A 25,062-nucleotide genomic window follows, 5' to 3' on the forward strand; every position below is an offset into this window, starting at 1 on the left:
TTATCCCATATGGGATCCGGCAACTGAGAAGACACCCAACCAACAGGTGCAGTCAACCATTATATCTAGGCTTAGGTCTCCATTGCCAGGCCCACGGAAACCATGGGGTGCCATGCATAGCCGCACATATTTCCCACCACCAGTCCCTTGCTTTCTGCAAAACATAACACGTCGGGCCACTCCTACTCCCAGGCGATTGATCAGTAGGAGCACCCTTTCTTCGGCCTCAGGCTCCTACAGCCATGAGGCTCACTCCTAACGACCTGTCTCTCGCTCATTGCTGCACAAGCTCACTCTCTCTCTGTCTCTCTCCCAGTCTCCGTCTCTCTCTTTTTCTCTTCCTTTAACCTCCATCTCTCCCTCGTCGTTCTCTCTTGCTGGCCAGTCTATCTTCTTATCTTCTGTACAAGCTCATTTTCAACTGTCTTATCTAATTGGGTGCAGGTGTGACAAGCCACTTCCTCCAAGGCACAACTGAAGCACCACACCAATCCGCCCGTGCCTCATATGTATGTGGTGCCATCAGCCCAGTACCCAATTAGCCACGGACACACCCAGGGAACTGATTGAGCCACGCACACGATTATTTAGTTAAAACTGCCTAATACCATGGACCGTCTTTCACAGACAAATGTTGGTGAAGCACAGAAGTGAAGAGGTAGGGAGAGGGCTCACAAGCGCACTACCTTTATAGCAAACCCTTTTGGGGTTATTAAAAAACTGTTTTGGCAGAAACAAACTGGCCAGCTGGCATGCTCTAAAGAGCAGGTAGACAAGTTCCTCAGTAATAATTACAGTGATAGTAACAGAGATCAGGAGCTAGGCCACTGCAGAAGGGCTGATATCTCTACCTCAACCAGTCCATGCATTGAATAATAAGGAACCAACCTTAAAGTAGGTTGTCAGAACTGCTAGAACAAGTTCATCACCAGGCCCTAGTGGAGTATCACACATTTTATAGAAGAGGTATCCCAGGTTCATGCTATGGTTGTGGAGCATTATCAAGACAATCTGGAGGTGTGCAGGTGGTAGCTCTGTAGTGGAGTTTTCCTGAGGGTGTCTGGATAATGAAGGAGGAGAATTCAGTGGAAATGGAGCAGTTCAGAATGATCTCACTCCTTAGTTAGAAAGCAAGATTTTCTTCAGGATTGTTGCGCGATGCCTGACAAGAGTTCCTCCTGATTAATTCTTTTTATAGATACATCAGTGCAGAAGAGTGGTGTTCTAGAAGTGCCAGTGTGTTTAGAACACACAGGATTGGGTCACGTCGGCTGATTCAAGAAGCAATGGAAGGCAAAGAGGACCTGGCTATTTGTGGCTGGACCTCGCAAATGCATATGGGTCAATTCCACACAAGCTCGTGGAGACAGTACAAACATCGTATCATGTCTCAGCTAACATCAAAGACCTCATCCGGACCATTACAGCTATAGCCTGAGAGTCATAGCTTGCACTACAACATTAGTATGGAACCCGCTGGAAAAAGGTATTATCATTAGTTTTACCATTTCAGAGTGCTGTTTTCACTAGCAATGAACATGCTTGTTAAGTCAGCAAACGTTGAGTACAGAGCCTTTATGGATGATTTTACTGGTAACAACTACCATCACTTTCCTGGATATAGATGGATTCTGTTGACTGAGAAGCCAGTCAAGTGCTTGGGTGAAGTCTTTGACTGCAACCCTGAGGACACAGCAGCCATAAATTTGACCACCAGTGATTTGCTGGCATTGTTAACAGCAGTGGATAAGTCGGGGTTACCAGGAAAATACAGAGCTCAGATTCTATCACCATGGCATCTTACCATGAATCCTCTAGGCCCCAGCTGGTCTTACGCGGTCCCACTTAACAACAGTTGGTTAGCTTGGAGAGAAGATCAGCCATTTCCTGTGCAGGTGGTTGGGCAAAACTGCAGAGCCTTAGCAGCATAACCTTGTATGGGCATAAAAACATACTTCAGCTCCCTTTTAGCAGCCTGACACAGGAGCTCAGGGTAACATTTGCAAGAAAAGAGCTGCTATACAGAGACTCTACTGACACCAAAGACACTACAGCAGGCATCCAAGTCAGAACTAGAAGAAAATGGCAGGCCCACCAGGCCGTTATCCAGGCTGAAGCACGGCTACGGCACAACTCTGATGGGAGTACTGTCGTCTGGATGACCTGGGGCTTGGGTAGTATCCTAAAACCAAACTACGATGAAACAGAAGGTAAGGGGGAGATGTCAAATAACCCGGGAAGGGGTGTGAGCAGAAACTGAGATGAGGCGCTTGAGTAATCTGATTGGAATGTGACAGCAGGGCGCATGGACCAGATGGGAGTAAGTGATGAGTCATAAGGTCACTTGGTCAGAGCTCTGGAGGGCGGGAGCCATATTGGATTAAGTCCCTTGATTCAATCGGTGTATGACATCCTTCCTAGCCAAATCAAAACCTCTGCTGCAAGGGTCTGACAGATATGCCGGCATGCCCATTGTGCAACAAGAGGAGATCTCTGGAGCACATTTTGAGCTGCTGTGTGAACACCCTGGGAGAAGGATGGGTATTGTTGGTTACAAGATCAGGCGATAAGGGCAGGAGCAAAGTCTATCTGCTTCACGGATCAACAACAGAAGAAGCAAGTCCAAGCAAAACAAGCAATACTATTTGTTAAGGCAAGGGAGAAGTCATGGCCACAACATAACACCTCAGGTGGGCTGCTTGGGATCATCGACAAACTAGCAGCTGAAGTCGACATAGGGAGGCAGCAAAAAATTCCAAGCAACATCGCCATAACCACTCTTAGGCCAGATTTGGTCCAGTGGTCTGTGTCCAAAAAAGAAAAAAAAAATATAAGTAGTCCTGCTAGGATTAAATGTTGGGAAGACCGGATGGAAGAGGTGTTTGAGAAGAATACGACCAAGTATGAAGGGCTGGTCGGCGAGCTCAGGAGTTGTGGATGGAGGGCCTTATGTGAGCCCATGGAAGCGAGCTTTAGAGGTTTTTACCAGGCGAGTCTCTATACTGGGCCCTCAAGATACTTGGCATTACAGGACTGCACAACAGGAAGGCTATCAAGAACATTGTGTAAGTTGAAGAGAAGGCTCCGTGATGGCTTTGGATTAAGAGGGGGGATCCATGGAACATGCATGCTTCCTGGACACAAGCTGGAGTTTAATCAACTCCAGTTGGGTTGCGCGAGTAAAGGTGAATGATGTTCAAAAGACCTGAAACACCCAATGGCCCCGGATGACATCACTGATGATGTGTCCAGGCTACATCGGAAGGTGTATGGAAATGTCTCAGTGATGCAGAGATATAACAGAGACAGAAAGGGTTTTGTTGTGGTAAAAAAGATTCGTACAATAAATCTGAAAGGATTACAGTGACAAAGATATATTTAGGTTTTCTTTTAGATGGAGAAGATGAAAAATATTTTATCAAGCAAACATTTTTTTACCTACCAATTTTAGAACTGCAAACCATATGCTTATATATCAGTGTTATACATTGATTATTTAAAGGCTCAATTAAAAATGAAGAATACAACTTTATTAGACAATAAAAATATGCCACGTAGCCATATTCAAAGCATAAACTCTGAAATTCTAAATCATCCTCAAGCAAACCCCAATCTCTAGATTTTCATTTAATTTTGAAACAACCATGCCCTAACAATGAAAGTTATTTTAATGGTTATGACTTGAGTTTGCTTAGATGATGTCTGAATTGGTTTCTTTAAATGTTAATCATACTATTTACAGTAAAATCATATATTAAATGAAATACTAGCAGCATTCCACAAACAGTACTATTCCAAACATAAATTCACATAGTGTTTCCCCTTCAATTTTTAGCTCCTGGACCACCATCTCAAAGCAGAGTAAACTGCCATCACAAATATTCCTTCTTATGACAGCTGTTTGCTGAATAAAGTTAGATAGTTAGCTATGAGTCATGTAAAATGTCTTCAGATGGCAAAGTGTGTAAACTGATCCAAGCTTGGTATAAAAACATTGCTTAGTCTGTAATATTAAGCAGGATGCTTCACACTAAAGAGACCAACTGTAAGGCATAGAAATAATGTAGTATATACTGTATATAGAATTTTATTATTCTATTTCATCATCATTTAAAATGGCCTTCTATATAGGTGTTAAAAACATATATATTTTAATGTCTAACTATGAAAAATCTTAACGCAAGTATATTGTCTGCCTGTTCTGAAACAGTATTGAAGAAACAGAAATGTAGTATTTAGCATTCAAAAAATAAGCAAATGTTTCTGGTGAAGGCCATAGATTATCCTACTGAAAGACACCCTGCCCCAGTACACTAAAGCTATTCCATTTACTGTAATGTTCTATATAAAGTTTAAAGAATTTCTTCAACCCGTCTAACTCTCTATTTTAAACTGGACTCATTTTCCAAATCTGCTTATCCTGGAGTTCCTATGTTAGTCCTGGTGTACCACAGTTGCTACAGGCTTTCATTCAAACCATTTTCATGAATCAGTGAGTTAAGTCTTAGGTTTCATCAGTCTAACTGTTTAGCTAGCCTTTCCTTTTTACTTATCCTGCATTCAGAGAAGTGCTCTAATATAATATTTGCTTCTACAAGAAATTCAGAAATGTGTTTTTTGTCATAATTTCAATCTTTTTTTTTGCCATTTTTATTTTCAATTCACCTCATTTCTATGGAGGTTGTTCTTCAGATTGTAACCTAATATTGATAATTTGTGATGAGCAGTACAGATACAGGTGCAAATGTCACTAAATGTTAAAGCTGAGCCAGTACTTCAATGCTACATTAATCTGTGTACTGAACAGTTTAAAAAAAATTTAGTACTACACAATTTTAGTACTACACAGCTACCTTCTGCTTTTAATTAGACCCCCCTTTTTTTTAAACAAGCTGTTATTTCCAGGTCTCTGCCTTTTCTGTGCCAATCCAGAAATTAGAAAAGGTGTGTTGTTTTATGTTCTGATCATATAAGCCCTTTCTTATTATTTTCTTATTAATTTCATTCCATTTAGCATTCAGTAGCTGCTTCCATTTAGTATTCAGTGTCATTTGAACCTGTATCTGTACTGTTCATCATTAATTGTCAGGACATGGGATACAATTAATGAAATAAACTCTACAGGAAAAGGTGAATTAAAAGGAATATAGTAAAAGAAGGTTAACATTAAATATATGGGAAAAAAATGTGAATTTCTAAATATGACATAGTGGTTAAGGCTTTGGACTTCAAACCCTCAGGTTGTAGGTTTAAATCCCGCTACTGACACTGTGTGACACTGAGCAAGTCAGTTAACCTGCCTTGTGCTCCAATTGGAAAACCAAAAGAAATTGTATCATAAATGTTGTAATTCACCTTAGATAAAGGCGTCAGGCAAATAAGTAAATGTAAATGTATATTTGTAAATACAAAAAACAGAAATAACACTCAATTAGATCATATAGAAATAAGACTAAATTATTTCTTTGCAAAACTTGTTAAAATCAAAAACATACATCCCCAATGGTACCCAAGGACTGAACTTGGGAGCCGCCAATACTTATCAAATGGACCCAAGCCAGGAGAATATCCTAGCATTCTTTGCAGTAAACGGTCACCAAAAAAAAAAAAAACCAAACACATTTTACAGTTTCAAAGCTGGATATGCAGCTTCCATAGTCTGAAGTCATGCTAATAGGGGTGTAAAAAAATATAAAAATTGTGAAATTTTATTTATATTGGACTGGACAAAGAGGAAGGAAAAAAAATGGCTGGATCATATTTCTATAAAGGGGTATATAGGAGGACAGTATTTTCCTAGCCTTGCATACAACATTGACAAGAGTTTTCTGTGCCTCTTATTTGAAAGTTATGTTGACCAAATCTATACAGCACTGAAACAGATGCTATATATCAATCTGCTTATGTTTCTGTCAACTGATTTTCTTTTTCTCTTTCTCTTTCTGTGTGTGTGTATATAATATATAAATTAAATACTGAGCTGATAATCAAAATGAAAACGTTACAAAATATAAAATGTAGAAGAGTATCAGAAAGAATAACTTCCCTTATACTTGTTTTGGTGAAGGAATGTTTGTGAAACTATGAGAATGTTACATCCATCTGTTAAGAACAACTTTCTACTTCTAATACATATACTAACCAACCAAAAATGAGAAGAACTCTTAAACAGACTAAGAAAAAGAGAAAAACAGATTATATAACTAAATCATTTATTTAAAAAAATAGTCCACAATTAAAAGTTTATTCACAAAACAAAACGATTGGGACCAGGATAAACACTTTTTTTTTTTTTTTAAAAGATTTAATCCCATAAGTGATTTACCTGGAACAATATCTCCTGTATCAGCAGATGGGGTTGGATTAAGTGCCCAGTGAAGCTGATGTTGAAATTCTGATCTATCTTCTGTATGAATAAGATCATAGACACTCTGATGAATAACATCTGACTGAGGAGAGACAAAAAGTAGAAAATGAAGTTAAGTAATTAGTATTTAATAAAATTTTACAACATTTTCAAATACAGAATCTCTAGAACAAAACAGAGAAAGACAGGCATCTTTTTATTATAGATACCATTATAAAAAAATGTTTTTATATGAACCTGTAAAGTATTTCTGACTATAACTGCCGGTTTAATAAAGACATTCTATAATATTTGTACCTACTACATTACCAAAGGAACAATGCAAGAATTATAACAAATAATATTTATTTAATGCTCCTTTATAAAAAATGTATATATAAGAAACACTGAACGCTATATATACTTGGGCAGTCCCAGGAAGGTGGTGTCTAATTTTGAACCCATGCCTCAACAAGAACAGAGTTCCTGCTCTGACTTTTTGCAACTAGCTAGCAGGCTGATAAGAGCCATCTTTATTTTGTGCAGTTTCACACTTTTTCTGTTGTTTTGTGTTGTATTAATTAAATGTGGCAGCATCACTGAACTCAGTATTTCTATAGGCTTTATATGGTCCGTCCACCAGGTCACACTACTTATTAAGATTTTCTATTAGGCAGGCTTTCCAAAAACAGAGCAACACTGTGGACAAACATCACAAATTTATAGAGGAATGAACTAATTTAAATGTGTATTTTCAGCACTCCTCATCACTGTTTATATATTACGCAATACGAAATCAAATACCGAAAGCAGCTCTGCAAAAAAAATGCCACCAATAAGTTGCATTGAAACAGATGGCCTAAATAAATGCCGAAAATGCACCAGAATCAGTGGTGCAAAAAAAGAACTTTTACAGAAAAGTTTAAGTGAAAAGTCAAGCAAAATGACAACCTTTTATTGGCTAAAAAGATTACAATATGCAAGCTTTTGAGGCAACTCAGGCCCCTTTTTTAGGCAAGCATCCAATTAAAGGTGTCATTTTGATTGACTTTTCACTGCATTCATATGTCTAACATGGTACAACATCCTAGTACTACAGAAATGTTTAACTAAATTTAATTATTATATATACTGTAAGGTTTGTACTTCACACTCAGAATGCGTACATGTATGCATCATGGCTGCCACACATTCTGAGTGTTTATTTGATGTGTCCTCTGAGCATGTCCTCAGAAATTAACGTGACGTGTGCACAAGTTGCATGAGCAGCAAAAAATCTGGGGGTGAAGTGTGTTTAAGTTGGAACATGACGTCAGAGTCTTTGATAACTATCAACATGTGACAGCAAGCCACTTTGCAGATCCTACAGGATCAATCTTGCATGGTTCGATGTTTGATGAATGGTTTCAATGTGGTGAAGCAAATCATCAAACTTAAATGCTGGCATTACAAATTTATTTGTGGTGCTTTTTCTTCATCTATTTCTCACATAGGCAATACAAGCGTTGCATATTCCCCATTGTAATGACGCAATACATTTAACACTAGAATTACCAGAGCCTACGAAAAAACTCGTATATCCGGCCCACCTTAAATCGCTTCTTAAATCGTTCACACCTCTCCGCCAGCATCCTTTGTCCTCTAAATGTGCTGATAAAAGACAAGCTGCCAGCAGCCGGCTATTCCATCCCCCCACCGACTTAGAACGTGAGCGAAGTTTTCCCAGCTCACGCCTTGATTGATTATGTGGAGTGAAGTGGAGATTTACAGTGGAAATAAGAGATCATTATTCTAAAGTAATCTGTGTAAACACATTGTTAAAACAGAAACTTTTTCATATTTTAGTAATAAATGTTACAAAATGTAGTAGGCATAAACTATAGAATATATAAAGCCCGAGCTCCAAAGATCAAATAAACACTTTCACAAAAGCTTCAAGAATGATTCAACAGCTTCTGTGGCGTAGCGCGCTAAGATTTGCCTCTTAGCGCAAAGCAGCTTTTCCTTGCCTCACAGACCTGAGTTCGATTCCCGCTGGGGATGAAGTGTTGCTTTTTTTTTTCTTTTCTTTTAAACCTCAAACGGACATAACATTTATACATTGGTATGCACTGTCAGTTACTGAGATCGTTATATTTTCATGTGGGATGCTCCTTTTCAAATATTTTTTAACAATTGAGACTGCAATTAACAGGAACAACTGTCCTTATAACTTATTTTTAAGATCCATAACACACAGACAGACAGAGCACTGCGTAATAGAGAGACAGACAGGCAGAGAAGTCACTAGATATATAAATAAACAGGGAAGCCACGTGTACTGAAAGAAAAAAATGAACAACATGTGCGTTGTCCCTGCTGCACTGAATAAGAGAGAAAGAGTCAGATGGGGGGAGGGGTGATGTTAGAGCGCCTGCGCGTATTCAGTGCAGCAGGGACAACGCACATGTTGTTCATTTTTTCTTTCAGTACACGTGGCTTCCCTGTTTATTTATATATCTAGTGACTTCTCTGCCTGTCCTGTCTCTCTATTACGCAGTGCTCTGTCTGTCTGTGTGTTATGGATCTTAAAAATAAGTTATAAGGACAGTTGTTCCTGTTAATTGCAGTCTCAATTGTTAAAAAAATATTTGAAAAGGAGCATCCCACATGAAAATATAACGATCTCAGTAACTGACAGTGCATACCAATGTATAAATTTTATGTCCGTTTGAGGTTTAAAGAAAAGAAAAAAAAAAGCAACACTTCATCCCCAGTGGGGAATCAAACTCAGGTCTGTGAGGCAAGGAAAAGCTGATCTGCGCTAAGAGGCAAATCTTAGCGCGCTACGCCACACAAGCTGTTGAATCATTCTTGAAGCTTTGTGAAAGTGTTTTATTTGATCTTTGGAACTCGGGCTTTATATATTCTATAGTTTATGCCTACTACATTTTGTAACATTTATTACTAAAATATGAAAAAGTTTCTGTTTTAACAATGTGTTTACACAGATTACTTTAGAATAATGATCTCTTATTTCCACTGTAAAACTCCACTTCACTCCCACATAATCAATCAAGGCGTGAGCTGGGAAAACTTCGCTCACGTTCTAAGTCGGTGGGGGGATGGAATAGCCGGCTGCTGGCAGCTTGTCTTTTATCAGCACATTTAGAGGACAAAGGATGCTGGCGGAGAGGTGTGAACGGATTTAAGAAGCGATTTAAGGTGGGCCGGATATACGAGTTTTTTTGTAGGCTCTGGTAATTCTAGTGTTAAAAGCTCTCACATACTATCTTCTGTTCCTTCTTTTTGCACCTTTGCAACAGCATCAGAATGTATGGAAGTGTATTTTGAGCCACAGAAGAAAAACAAAATTAGGGACACATGTCTATTTTTGTGATTAAAGTGAAAATTTCAACTTTAATCTAGTAGTTTATTTTGTCATTAAAGTTGCACATCGTAAACATCATCTTAAAACTGATCTAGCTTTTAATCACTACATGCTTCTGGGGCTTCTGCCTGCACTGATAGAAGCGGCAGGCAGCAATTGCCACACAGAATACATTAAATTTATGATATTCCAGCTCTCTGCACATTTAGAGTCCTTAGATGTATACTTGATATCACGGCCATGATGAAATGTGTTAAAGCATTTATGTTACATTTTACAGATAAAATCATTTACTTCATTTAAGTAATTAATATTGTTAATAATTACACATTTGTGAACAGCATAGTGGCGGAGCGGTAGTGCTGCTGCCTAGCAGGGAGTTACGTCCCTGGTGTTCCCTGCCTGGAGTTTGCAGGTTTTCCTTGTAGGTTTGGTGATGCTAAACTGATGCCAGTGAATGTGTGTGTTTGTATTCAACTTGCGATGAGCTGATGCCTGTCCAGGGATTGTTTCTGCCTTGCGCTTGATGCTTACTGGACTGGGCACGTACATGGACTGATGGATATAATCATTAAACATCCATCCTTTTCAGAGATATTGTGGCAAAGTGTCCCGGGAATTTAATCGATGTTTTGGGCAATTCACAACACCGCAAACTCGAATGTTGTTTCCTCATCATGATGATATTTCGCACTGTCACCTGGTGGAATCCTTAAGATTTACATAAAGTATGCGCGCAAGAATAAAAAGTGCACTGCCTATGTAGTTCTGTAGTAGCGTCTGCAAGCACACGACAGACAGACAGACAGACAGACAGACAGACAGACAGACAGACAGACAGACAGACACTTTATTAATCCCAAGGGGAAATTCACTTACTCCAGCAGCACCTTACTGATACAAAAAACAATATTAAATTAAAGATTGATAATAATGCAGGTAAAAACAGACAATAACTTTATATAATGTTAACGTTTAGTTTATTAACTTTTAAATACCAGAGTCTAAACCAGAGATATATTTTGCCTGTGAAAAACAGCCACACAGCAAAGTAGACTGTAAAGTGTTTTGCATTCTGCTAATAAGGTTGCCAAGAATAGTACTTGGATGAGATGACGCTGTGCTGTCTGTGAGGTTGCTGAGAACGTTCTCTGGATGGGATGGCAAAATAATAGAGTGCTGCAGGACAATGCAGGGTTGAAACTCAGTCCGCTAGACACAAGTTTAGCAGCATTAAGGGATTACAGCTATGATCCAGGCTAATTCCTAGGTGCTTACTACATTAAAAATATGAAGTCCACCTGGAAGGCTGAGGGAGCATGTTAAATTCAATTTAACAAATCAGAACATTAAAGTGTAACAATTTGCAATGGGAGGAAATCACTACTAAAATTAACTTTTAGTAAACAGTAAATATTTTTTTTATTTTACTGCAAAGTCCACATTAAAATAATGGGCAAGTAATTTTAATATTATTATTTAATAATAATTTAAATTATTGTTAAATATGCACTCTGAAATGAAAAGATATTTACTTCGTTTGATGCAAGACTTCCAAGTAATTTAGAATTAATATGGACTTAATATAGCAGAAACAAAACAATATGCTGTCGTGTTCCTCTGACCTAAGCTAAATTTCACACACAAAAGTATTGTGAAATGAAATGAACACAAAATAAATGTGAAATTAATTTACAGTACATGAAAGTTTTCAACACTTACCTGATGAAATCCAAGGTAATCCTGAATAGTTGAAGAAACATAAAATATTGAACCATCACAAGTGATGACCAGAACAAAGCCATTCAAGACCTATAAAAGAAAGGTTTGATTTCAATTAAATAAATACAGTAAACAAACAATATATTTGCATGAGAACATACAAATTACCCCATTTAGCTCATCTAAACCAGGGCAGCACAAACCATGCCCCATGTGTCACAGCTGGCCTGCTGGAATGTTTTTTTCTGTCCTTACGAAATGTTCTATAAATAATATTTTTTATAGGTAACCTTCTCTGCAATCACAATCTTTAAAGGATCATTTCTGTGCATGTTTTATTTTTCCTTTGTGCACAATTTTATTTTAAATCACAAACTTCAAATCTGGCATGCAGATACTTATTACGATAAGTCAGATTTCTGACATGTAATTTCCATCATGCGCTTACTGGGAATTAAGGTGTAATATATGGGCATGGTGGTTTGGAGTAAGTGTTAATGGTAAAAAATTCTACAGCATGATCTTTAGGGAGAGAAACAGTGTCACACAAGTTATGATGGTAGTATACAGTTTAGTTACTAAACTTTCATGTAGGGAATTGAGGTTTGATTCTTGTCAATCATATGAAACATTTTTGTTAATCAAGCATTTGCCTCTGTATCTTTGTTATGCTCTGAAATTACCCCAAGAGAGGCCATTTGTGTTTCTGGATTTGTTTATTTCAATTTTCAGTCACAAGCATAATCATTATACACCATCACAACCTGCCCTGCACTTTTTCTGTATCTTGTTTGGAAATGTACTCAGCTAGCCAGTAGCTGTAACCCTACTGATGAATCAAGTCACAAGCAAATTGGGAGCAGTGATGATGGTTATTCAAAACAAAATTAATTTTTCACACTATTTACAGCAAACTTTTTAAATAAGTCCTCGGGCAATGCTGAGAAACACAGCTAACACCACACAAATTAAGCCAAACCGCCATCTGGTTGTATGTATGTTTATACATTTGTTCAGAAATTACTCAAAAACAGCTAGGGATGCTCTGACAAGGTGTTTTTTTTTTTTGAGAATCGATACCGATCACCAATTTCACGTTACTAGAAATGCTTGATTTGGATAAAGCTTCCAATTGATTTTTTTTATCGTTTTAATTTGTTGTTTATTATTAGTGTTTTTTTTAATACTAAGCTCTTGCAAAACCAGCCATGCAGAAGTCTTATGTTTTATATTAAAGCAGCTTTGTTACACCGTTCCAACTTCATTGTTTTTTTTTAACGCAATGAAATACTGTACTCTTAGTATTTAGTGACCATAAAAAACAGGTACAAAAATATTTCTCCTTACTATACATAACATAAAAGAATATAAATTGTTTTATCATAATTACACATTAACATTTTATTAAGTTTGTGGTATGTATCAAAATATAAAGGCTAACATGCTTAACAAGTTTACACATAAAATCAACATATCAGTCTTAAAGGGTAAATTCAGTATTTCTTCATATTCATGGTATAAATTAGTTTGCCACTAGCAACATTCTAAAGTGAACCATATTTTATACATTTAAAAAATAACTACCCCACTCTTGCATTTTATAATGAAGGTGAAGGGTACTGGGGTTCTATTAAAAAGACAAGCCTTAAAACTTACTGAATATATCTACTTCGAAGTAGCAAAGGTTTTGATTAAGAAAATGTGTCTTCAGTGTTTCTGACCTATGCTTGTGACAACAAAAGTAAACTGAATACATTTTATCAGAGATTCCTGATCCTATTTTTTTTTAGAAGTAAGGATTCATTTCTTGCTTATTTATCTGCTTGCACTGGCCATCATGGGTGGAGTTATGACAACCCATTGCCGATCCCGGTCTCCAAACAAGCCGTTTACATTCGGTGTTGTTATTTTACACAGGAACGTGATGTAAACAGAGTGTGATCACATTGTATTTTTTACTTAAAACTTACTGAATATACAGTAATCCCTCCTCCATCGCGGGGGTTGCATTCCAGAACCCCCCACGAAAGGTGAAAATCCGCGAAGTAGAAACCATATGTTTATATGGTTATTTTTATATTGTCATGCTTGGGTCACAGATTTGCACAGAAACACAGGAAGTTGTAGAGAGACAGGAACTTTATTCAAACACTGCAAACAAACATTTGTCTCTTTTCAAAAGTTTAAACTGTGCTCCATGACAAGACAGAGATGACAGTTCCGTCTCACAATTAAAAGAATGCAAAGATATCTTCCTCTTCAAAGGAGTGCGCATCAGGAGCAGATAATGTCAGAGAGAGAGCGAGAAAAGCAAACAAATCAATAGGGCTGTTTGACTTTTAAGTATGCGAAGCACCGCGGCACAAAGCTGTTGAAGGCGTGCAGCTCACACCCCCTCCGTCAGGAGCAGAGAAAGAGAGAGAGAGAGACACAGAGAGAGACAGAGAAAAACAAACAATCAAAAATCAATATGTGCCCTTCGTGCTTTTAAGTACGCGAAGCACTGTGCAGCATATCGCTTCACGAAGCAGCTACACAGAAGGGAGCAACGTGAAGATAATCTTTCAGCATTTTTAGACGAGCGTCCCGTATCGTTTAGGTGTGCGAACAGCCCCCCCTGCTCAATCCCCCTACGTCAGGATCGGAGAATGTCAGCGCAAGAGAGAGAGAGAGAGAAAAGTAAGTTGGGTAGCTTCTCAACCATCTGCCAATAGCGTCCCTTGTATGAAATCAACTGGGCAAACCAACTGAGGAAGCGTGTACCAGAAATTAAAAGACCCATTGTCCGCAGAAATCCACAAACCAGCAAAAAATCAGCGATATATATTTAAATATGCTTACATATAAAATCCGCGATAGAGTGAAGCCGCGAAAGGCGAAGCGCGATATAGCGAGAGATTACTGTATCTACTTTGAAGTAGTAAAGGTTTTGATTAAGAAAATGAGGCTTCAGTGTTTCTGACCTATGCTTGTGACAACAAAAGTAAACTGAATACATTTTATCAGAGATTCCTGATCCTATTTTTTTAGAAGTAAGGATTCATTTCTTGCTTATTTATCTGCTTACACTGGCCATCATGGGTAGAGTTATGACAACCCACTGCCGATCCCTGTCTCCAAACAAGCCGTTTACATTCTGTGTTGTTATTTTACACAGGAACGTTTTGCAAACAGAGTGTGATCACATTGTATTTTTTAATTAAAGCCTTAAATTTGAATGAGCCAAGCTGCCCTTTTAATGGCATATCTTACATATGCACGATAGAACAAATTGAAGCACCACAAACCAATCAATTTTCAATCAATCATCAATTTTTTTTAATGCGCGACGAGTCACTCTGCCTGAGGAGTATGGTAATAAAAAAGCTAAGCTAAGCTTTTGAGTGAGTAAACATACTGACAATGATACCAATCAATCCATAAATATACTGGGAGAATACACAAACTCAATGTATAACCTGGTGCTGTAAGGCAGCTGTGACAGCTCTGCACTACCTCTCCGCCTACCTTAAAACATCCGTACTAAACGTTTTAAACTTCAGCCTGATTAACTTAGCTGAACTGGCATTGCTAATGTGGCGTGTGTAGGTGTGTACTCTAGTACCCATAAGCTCTATTATAAAACTAGTGGGCTAGTTATTTTTTTTAAAATGAAACAATATGCTTCACTTTAGAATGCAATTTAATGGGGCAAACTAATATATATTATAATTGAGAAGAAATAACTTTGACTTGAAAAATACCAAACTTATTCTTTAAGCTAACAAGTCTATTATTTATTATACAGTGTGGGCAAATTCTTCGTTATCTATTCTTTTTGCAATTAAAAATGTGAGCTGCCAAACTAAACACAAGGTCACATACCATTCACTCTTGGACAAGGAGTGTTCATTTTAAATACTGGGCCAAATGAAAAGGTCTAAAATTATTGTCTTTTAATTTCTGACAAACATACACTTCTCTATTTTACACTACAACTTCAGCTGGACAACATATGCATCTACAGTTCCTCTTCCAACACAGACAGACTCCTGAGATTCCCTTTTTTTAGATTACTATTCCATTTTCTTTTATGTAAAAGCTAACATTCCTGTCTTCACTCTGTTGTAAAGTTTTAGTGTCCAGTCTCTGTTTACAGGAAGTTCTGGCAGCAAAATGACAATGTAATTCTTCAACTAGCTAGATAGCTAGATAGATTGGCAGAGTCAAATTGTAGCTATCCAACTGAAAAAGAATCAGTTTGTTTTTTTCCAATCCTTACTTTAGAAATACAGCTAACAATTTGATTATTATTTTCCCACCGCCTTTCAAACAGCCTAGTTTACTGACCTGTAAGTGCATTTCTTCCAGTTTTTTTTCAATATTGCAAAGACAAGAACTATAATATATATATTTGCACAATAGGTTGGCACCCTGCCCAGGATTGGTTCCCTGCCTTGTGCCCTGTGTTGGCTGGGATTGGCTCCAGCAGACCCCCGTGACCCTGTGTTCGGATTCAGCGGGTTGGAAAATGGATGGATGGATGGATGGATTACACGTATGGTACCAATTTAAAAAAAAAAAAAAAAAAGGGTGTCATGGGGACAGGAAATGATTACGGTATTCTGCAGGATGCAATTTACTTCAATGGATGAATCTTTTGCTTTCCTTTCAGATTCTTACTAGGGGCCTCCGCCCCCTGCTCGCTTCGCTCGCCAACCCCTGGTGTTGGGTAACCCAAAATACATTGATGTATGTATGAGATATATTGGAGTGTAAAGCTGTAGATGACGAACAAAGGAAGTAAAGAACCCATAGCATGGCACATTAGAAAGATTTATTGGAATATTTCTTTATACACAACATTTGTAGTAAAGATGGTGTGTTGTTCTTGAATGAGTTTTCCTTGGTATGGAGTATCTATAACTTTAACTTTAATGTCAGATGAACGCCGGACTCTTGAGAAGGCTACATAAAGTTGTCCATGTCCAAATACAGGCTTAGAGAGGTATATGCCAACTCTGTCCATGGTTTGTCCTTGGGATTTGTTGATTGTCATGGCAAATGCAGGTTTAATGGGAAATTGGCATCGTTTAAGTGTAAAAGGTAATTCCAGGTCAGAACTTGTAAGGTCAACTCTAGGAATCAAAACAGTATCGTTAGAATGTGATCCTGTAAGTACTTTTGCTTCAATAACATTGTCTGTCATGGTGTTGATGACTAAACGTGTACCGCTGCATAAACCTTGTTTAGTATTAAGGTTTCTTAATAGCATGACTATTGTCCCGATTTTAAGGTTAAGATTGTGTTGTGGTAATCCGGCTGGGTTAATAGTGTTTAAATATTCTAAGGGGAAATTAAGATGCTCATTCTCGTCTTCAGAATCAACATTGTCAGTACTTAGAAAGAGGTGGCTTTCTCCAGGAAATAACGCAATGACCTGGTTATTTATGCGATCTACGTCAATATTCTTTGGACATAATATAGCCCACTGTGTTAATAGTGGTATCTGGTCTAATGTGATTGTTGTTCCAAACACCTCCGTCACTAAGTCGTCGCAGATAAAGGCTTGAGGGATCTGAATAATATCTGGGTGAAGTCCATATGTATTGGTAAGGTTTCCATCTCCTAGTTGCAATAACCAATTGGTATATTCTGGATCTGGACATCGCATGTTTTGTACCAAATGTAATGCCAATTGTCTGCGTATTTCAAACTGGACTGAACAATAGCTGAACGCATGGCATGTGGAACAATAGCTAAGCATTATCGAAAATCTCCTCCTAATAACAGAACTTTTCCTCCAAATGGAATATAATTATTCATTAACGTTTGGAGAAGTTTATCAATGGTGTTGAGTAAATGACTGGATGCCATTGTACATTCGTCTAAAATCAACAGTTTTGCAAGACGGATTTCTTGTACATTGTTACTGTTCATTTTCATAGTTGATACCGATGTTTCCGTGATTGGGACTGGAAGTTTGAATAAGGAGTGACATGTGCAACCATTTATCAACAAATTAGCTGCTACTCCGGTTGTAGCTGATGCGATAATTAACTGTTGTTTTGCAGTAAAGAAATGTATAAGTGTTTCATAAAGGTATGTCTTTCCGCTTCCCCCAGGGCCATCAAGAAAGCAGCATTTGGGTATTGGGCTGTCATTTTCTGTGGCAAGAACAATCTTATTAAAAGCAGCAGATTGTAAGGTATTTAAACTGGAAATCATAGTTTGCACAATATGTTGTTCTTCTTGCAGATTTATTGGTGTTGAATGTAGAGTTGGTAATGAATCTGGAACATTTGGTAAATTGAAGTTATCTAACGTATATCCAAGGAGCATTAGAGCCAACTGAATGTCTTTAAGTGCATAGGCTTCACAGTTGATGCAGGAATCATCGTTTCCATGTAGCTTGTGGCATATGTCCTCTATCATTCCTCGTTTGTTTGTATTCCAGAGGTGCAATGGATCTGATGGGGAGGAGAATGCACAGATATAAGCAAACAGTTGGCGAACTTGACCTGGCATTGAATACGATATTGCATCATTTAGAGTTTTCTGCCAAACTGTATCATCCAATAAATATCCTTTGTCATTTACTCCTTCTTGGAATGTCTTACAGAGTTTGATGGTGTTGCCAATCCGAACAGTTTTAATGTCGTCAAATGACGTAGCTCCGGTTTCATGTTGAAGAAGTAACCGTAGATAAAACCTTTCCGGCTTAATACTGACAGTGTACATTCGGCCTATGACATTATTACCGTGGTGATGTCGTTTTCTCCAGAACGTACCGTTGTCAACCCAAACATAGTGAACCGGAATCTCCCAATACTTCCACTGGTGAGCATCCTGATTGTTTTGATTGAGTTTAAATCACGCGGTAAGTTTAGTATCTTTTGTGGCTGCTCTCTTTGCTGCTTGGACCTCATTACCTGCATGAAAACAGACATTTTGTTTGTGCTCCAAATGAACTGGCAAGCGACATATTGTGTGGCTCTGATTGTGCATTGGAAAGCAATATATTCTCCACATGTTTTTGTATCTCCGTCAGTTGTGGTCTTTCATTTTGAACCCGTGCCTGCTTTGCTTCCGCAGTTTCAGATGCACGTTGTAGGCGCCTGCACCTTTCGTACTTTCTCGTGCCTTCCGTACTATCTTTGTGGACCTTTGTGGACTCCGTAGTGTCTTCCGTTTGACTCTGGGGTGCAGTGCAGAATCCTCTTTTCTGTGTGGCTGTGTCGTTAGTCGTTAGCTTATGGGCGCGTTGTTGCTTCATGTCTTATTTACGTTAGTTGAGCTCTTTCGTTTTTGAGCCGTGACTCCTTCGTCCGCAGTGGATCAGACTTCGCTTGCGGTTTATGAGACGCGCGCTGTAGGCACCTGCGCACTATGTCTCCTGGGTCCATCGCCGTGTACCTGCGTCCGTGCCTTCCGGTTTACCATTCTCGGTTAGTAATATGGATATTGGTATAAAATGCACTCAAATATATAGAATATAGTACCTCCGAGATATGACTCAACTTTTACATACAAGGATTAAAAAATAATTAAACATGCTGGAACAGACTACAACATTGTGAGATCTATAAGGAAGGAGCTCTGGAAGAGCAGTTCCAGCAGCTGAACTTTTGTAGTGAAACAAAATGTAAAGTGAAATGAGAATTATTATTATTATGCAGTTAAGTGAAAGACAAATTAAGTGGAGTTCAATCCCGTCACATGTGTATTTGTCCTACACTTTCTCAGCTCATCAGGGGATGTTTTCTGAGGGTGGATGTGCAAAAGCAGATATCTGCATCTTATTAAAAAGTTGATGAAAAGTGTAAAACCTAATACAACATAAAGAAATGTCAAATATACAGTTCCATGCAAAAGTTTGGACACTCCACACCAAATTACATATTTTTTTGACTTTTAAATTAAAAAAAAAAAAAACTAGGACAGGCATTTTTTTTAAGAAGACTGTAATGTAAATTTATGATTTACTTGATGAACTTAAAAAATCCTTTAAAACAACTGTAACTGTGCCATTTGCAAAAGTCCGGGCACCCAAATAAGTCAGTATTTAGTAACATCTCTTTTGCCAAAAATTGCGACATGCACATTTTTTTGTAGCCAGGTATGAGTTCGGAATTTTTTTTTTTTTTTCCTATACTTCCTTGCAGACTGTTTCCAGCTGTAAGATAATCTTAGGCTGTACTGCGTTCACAGCATATTTAAGATTTAACCACAGATTTTCAAATATACACAGGTTTTGGGACTACAAGGGCAGCTCCAAAACCATAATATTGTGTTACTTGTGTTCATTTATAGATTTCAAAATTAGGGTTAGTGAAATCCTTTCTTCTCCGCACTCACACAATTTTCTGATCCTTATTTATTTGCTTAGAAGAGCCTACGATTGTTGAATGTTGCAAAATGTTTGATGATTCAGATGTATTAGGCTTTGGAATTGTCATCAGATGACAATTCCTAATGACACAACTTGACCAGACTATCACCTAAGAAGCTGAACCAGACCAGACTAACAACCTAAAACGTTCTGAGACCATACAACTGAAAGGGTGTCTAAACCTTTGCAAATGCCACATTTATCCTTTAATAATTATTATTATTTATTTTTTTACATTTTTTCAGTTCATCAAATAAATTATAGCTGCACATTAACAATTTCATTAAAATGATATTGTTTTAGTTTGTTTGCTGTTGCAGCTGTATTTACGAAGTGTTACTTCAAATGTCAACAAAATTGGTCATTTTGGCCAAAAATGTCCAAACATTTGCATGGAACTGTATATTCTTGCATTTTATGATAGATAGATAATTGTGCTTTGAAGAAGAAGCCTAGATTTCTCTCTGGGCAAAAATGAATCCAAAGTAGTATGACACGAGCAACACAGTGGAGTGACAGGTAGCACTGCTGCCTTGTGAATCTTGTGCCTAGTTGTTGTCTGTATGGAGACTGCACATTTTCTTCATGTTTGTGTGTGGTTTCCTGTAGATTTCTCTTCACATCCTAAAGACATGTAAAGGCATGGGTGTGTTCATGAGCGAGCTTTGGTGTGAACTGTGCCCCCTCCACAGTTGCATCTTGCCTCACTTCAAGTGCTGCCAAGACAGGCTCCTACCCCTAGAGACTGGAACTAGATTAAGTGGTTTGAGAATGTCGTGTTATTTTACACACACTGACATGATATTTTGATCAAGCAAGAAAGTGCATTCCATTTACAACAGGAATCAATTCCTCAACTTCCCTGGAAAGGCTTTTGTATGGATTCATGAACTATAGACTCCAGCTGACGGGTGAACGTACAATTATAGGAGAAGCAAAGTGGACTTAATTCTGGTCTGGAAACAGTAGACCAACTCATTGTCCCTCCATGGACATTTTAGAGGTCAAATTAGTTTCCAAGTCTTTAAGTGCTATGTCTAAATGGAAAAATCTTTTGAGAGTATGCTTCATGTATAAAACAGTATGGGGTTCTTGGGCTGTTGATAGGTAGCATTTGGTCTTTTAAGCTTCGTAGAGGACACTGTGTTTGTAGACTGGACATTAAGATAATTCCATTAAATCATTTTAATTAAAAATAACTAAGGCTCAAGGAGTACCCAATTACATAATTAAAAGGTTGAATCTTTGCTGTTGGTGAATACACTGGACTGGTTCACAGGTATGTCTGATGTAGCTACAAAGGTGAATTGGCAATTCTAAATCTGAAGTCAAAGGTTATTCATGAAAAAGAACAGGGCGAGAAACTCCCCCCAAGTGTCAGAATTCAAATAGTTTTAAGCCTTTTTCATGAGTGAGAGTAGAGGTAATAGTGAAATTAACCAACAGATTATAGTGTGGCAGCAGATTTTTTGCAAACACTGTTACAAGTCATGTTGGCAAATGTGGAGCCAAGTCAATAAACCTATACATTTAAAGGTTCACGCTCATATTCTTCACTTAGAACCACAAGCTAGAAATGGAATGATGAGACTGAGTATATGCAGGTGAAAATAGGTTCTTGTACAGCATTTCTGGGTTCATTCTTCTTGGTAATGTGATTACCCATACAAGAGGGCATCAGAAGTAGATCTGCTTATTGTCTGGATTGAATGGAGCCAGGTGAGGTGATTTGTGAATGTAGTTAGGCCTAGACTTTATAGTTTGGCATATTCTACTATGAAAGCAGATTGAAAGTGAAGTGAAATGATCTGAAATGTTCGGTTTCAATATTTATTCAGTTATGAATTGCTGTTTTATGTTTGAAGCATTTTCATAAAAGATGCTTTGCAAAGAATAATATAATGCAACCATTTATCTGCTATAAGTGGCAATACTTATAAATGAGAATAATTATGGTAAAGGCAAGTTTAAATTTTCACTGCTATTCAGCATAGAACACCTTTATAATTACTATTAGGTTTGCAGAAAAAAAAAACAGACTATAGGGAGCAGTATTCATTGATTTCCGCACTAAAATCACCATAAACAACTATTTTTTACAGAGTTTTGCATTTCTCAGTTATAAAATTGCATGCAAACTGTACACAAAATGAAACTTGGCTGTTTTGCTCATCATTACTGGTAGGTATAATGCAAAAGGTAACATGGTAGAAATCAAAAATGACAAATTTAAAATAACACAACATTGACATGCATTTAAAATGACTACCTCCATGGAGCAACAGTATCAGCTGCTGACTAGGAATCAAAAGGTCACGAGTTCGATCCCGCACGACTCCGTTTTGAGAAGTGAACTGCTCTTATTCTTACTATTTTAGAATAAAAACATACATTTGATTTCAGTCTGTAACAGCCGGTGTAATGTATGATACTTGTAAAGGTTAGCTTTGTTTTTTTTTTTTTTTTTTATTATTCAGTTTTATTATTATCTCAGCCGCGTTCACGAGCCCCAACAACACACATTTGACACTGCTGTTTTCACATAGACACGCTATAACAGAGGTAAACTCAGATCGTGATGACCCTTCTACATTGGAGCAAGAATGCACATCGCACTTTTTCCATCGCTGTACTTTGTATATGTATATGGGAAGCTCTGCAATTTACTTGTGACTTTACGCTGTAAGAAGTACGTAAATAAATAAAGGTAAATAGGTAAATAACATTCGAAAGCAATGCTCCGATGTACAACGCAAGCGACTCTACACGCTAGTGTTTAGATCTGGACGGCGTATGTGCCCCCAGAAAAAGTCTAACTGCATTCTTGTACCATTGCTTGCGTACTAAAGTGTCTGCAGGCACAGCAACTGGCCACCTGCATGTTCTTGTGCGCACTGAATAAGCTCCTGTTCTGACTCTAAGTAATAGCGCCAGCATAAATTCAAACCCGATCTGACGCTGTTAGTTTTCAAATAATATTGCATTACTGCGATGATGTTTTCTGATTGGTACTATTCGCATCATAAAATGATTTCTTTAAAACATCACATATATTTGATCTTATTCAGTGCGCGCAAGAACATGCAGGTGGACAGTTGCTGTGTGCTACAACATGCTGGCGGTGATCAACGCACATTTTAAAAAAAGAAAGAGACAAATATATGTGACGTTTTGAAGAAATAATTTTATGACGTGATTTACCTTTATTTATTTACTTTCTTCCTACAGTGTAAAGTCACAAGTAGAGTGCAGAGGACATACTAAAAAAATACATATAATGCCACAAAAAGTGCCTGCTGACACTTTAGTACGCAAGCAATGGTACAAGAATGCAGTTAGACTTTTTTTGGGGCACATACACCGCCCAGATCTAAACACTAGCGTGTAGAGTCGCTTGCGTTGTACATCGAAGCATTGCTTTCGAATGTTATTTACCTATTTACCTTTATTTATTTACTTACTTCTTACAGCATAAAGTCACAAGTAAAATGCAGAGCTTCCCATATACATATACAAAGTACAGCGATGGCAAAAGTGCAATGTGTATTCTTGCTCCGATGTAGAAGAGTCGTCACGATCTGAGTTTACCTCTGTTATAGCAGTGTCAAGATGGGGGGGGGGGGGGGGGGTGTTTGGGCTCGTGAAAGCGGCTGAGATAATAATAAAACTGAATAATAAAAAAAAAACAAAGCTAACCTTTACAAGTACAGTGGAACCTCGGTTCACGACCATAATTCGTTCCAAAACTCTAGTCGTAAACCGATTTGGTCGTGAACCGAAGCAATTTCCCCCATAGGATTGTATGTAATAACAATTAATCCTTTTCAGACCATACAAACTGTATGTAAATATATATTTTTTTAAGTTTTTAAGCACAAATATAGTTAATTAAACCATAGAATGCACAGCGTAATCTATACTAATTAATAAAAGGCAAAGCCCTCACTGACTGACTGACTCACTCATCACTAATTGTCCAACTTCCCGTGTAGGTGGAAGGCTAAAATTTGGCAGGCTGATTCCTTATAGCTTACTTACAAAAGTTGGGCAGGTTTCATTTCGAAATTCAACACGTAATGGTCATAACTGGAACCTCTTTTTTGACAATATACTGTAATGGACAGCAGCTTGATGGCCGTGGGAGGCGGAGTTGAGTGTCACGTCATCACGCCTCCCACGTAATCACGTGAAAAGACTGTGAATGGAGTAGGGAGAAATGAAGTAAGAGCCGCAAACAGCGAAGAACAAAAAATTCATTAAACAATTGAGAAGGGAGCGAGTGAAGCATACAAGCATCTTCATAAGGGAAACAAAGCACCGTGTAAAACGTAAGTTTAAATTAAGTTTATTGAAACGCTCCCGTTAAGGATTGCAATAACATATTCGCGAGATAAAAGAACGCAGTAAGGAGAAATGAAGGAAGAGCCGCAAACAGAGAAGAGCAAAAAATTCATTAAACAATTGAGAAGGGAGCGAGTGAAGCATACAAGCATGTTCATAAGGGAAACAAAGCACGGTGTAAAACGTAAGTTTAAATTAAGTTTATAGAAATGCTCCCGCTGCGGATTGCAATAACATATTCGCGAGATAAAAGTTTAATGAGAAGACACGAGGTATAAACGAACCACACGCCGTGGCGCAACGTTAGGGGCAACAGTTTCAACCATTCTATGATCTGCTTCTCGCAACTGAAAGACGGCACATGGGCGGATGTTAGCCGACTTGCTGACCGCAACGTTAGGGGCTTCAACTCTGGCGCTGACGATAGAGATTCGATTCACGAGAGGGGATGCAGTGAGTGTGTATGCCTGATGAGCCCAGAATTAGGGAGAAACACGTGTCGCATACTCTTTACATTATTTGAAAGTAAACTATTAAAACCATTCAATGATCAGCTTCTGGGAACAGAAAGAAGGCATGTGGCGGATGTAAGGCGACTTCCTCACCAACCACAAGCGTAATCTGGCAGGTAACCACCCATATAGTCAGATTGTGATTCAGAAAACGAATGCCATGAATGTAATTACCACGATCTACATACTGTCAAATAAACGAAAAACACACGCCGTAGCGCGACAGCTGTGAAAAGCGAGGTTCACAAAAAAAACAGATCCTTAACAAATTGTTATTGGTATATTTTCGATCCGTTTAAAAAAGGTTTTCTTTTCTAATTAAAAAATTAAAAGCAGTACTTCACCGCAATGAAAGCGCGAGAATTTGGCTATATATATCTGCTTCTCGCAATTAAAAGAG

The 25,062-nt window shown here is 37.9% G+C and overlaps 1 protein-coding gene across 1 annotated transcript in view; it reads right to left on the reverse strand.

The window, feature by feature from the left end:
• The window catches only part of LOC114663345 (aryl hydrocarbon receptor-like), a 206,666-nt gene that overhangs the window by 77,716 nt on the left and 103,888 nt on the right, over positions 1-25,062 (reverse strand). Inside the window, 2 exon segments of the mRNA XM_028817017.2 lie at positions 6,326-6,449; positions 11,439-11,528. Of these exon segments, the coding sequence (XP_028672850.1) occupies positions 6,326-6,449; positions 11,439-11,528 (214 nt within the window).

Source organism: Erpetoichthys calabaricus, chromosome 13 (assembly GCF_900747795.2).
Source record: "Erpetoichthys calabaricus chromosome 13, fErpCal1.3, whole genome shotgun sequence".
Taxonomy (NCBI): domain Eukaryota; kingdom Metazoa; phylum Chordata; class Cladistia; order Polypteriformes; family Polypteridae; genus Erpetoichthys; species Erpetoichthys calabaricus.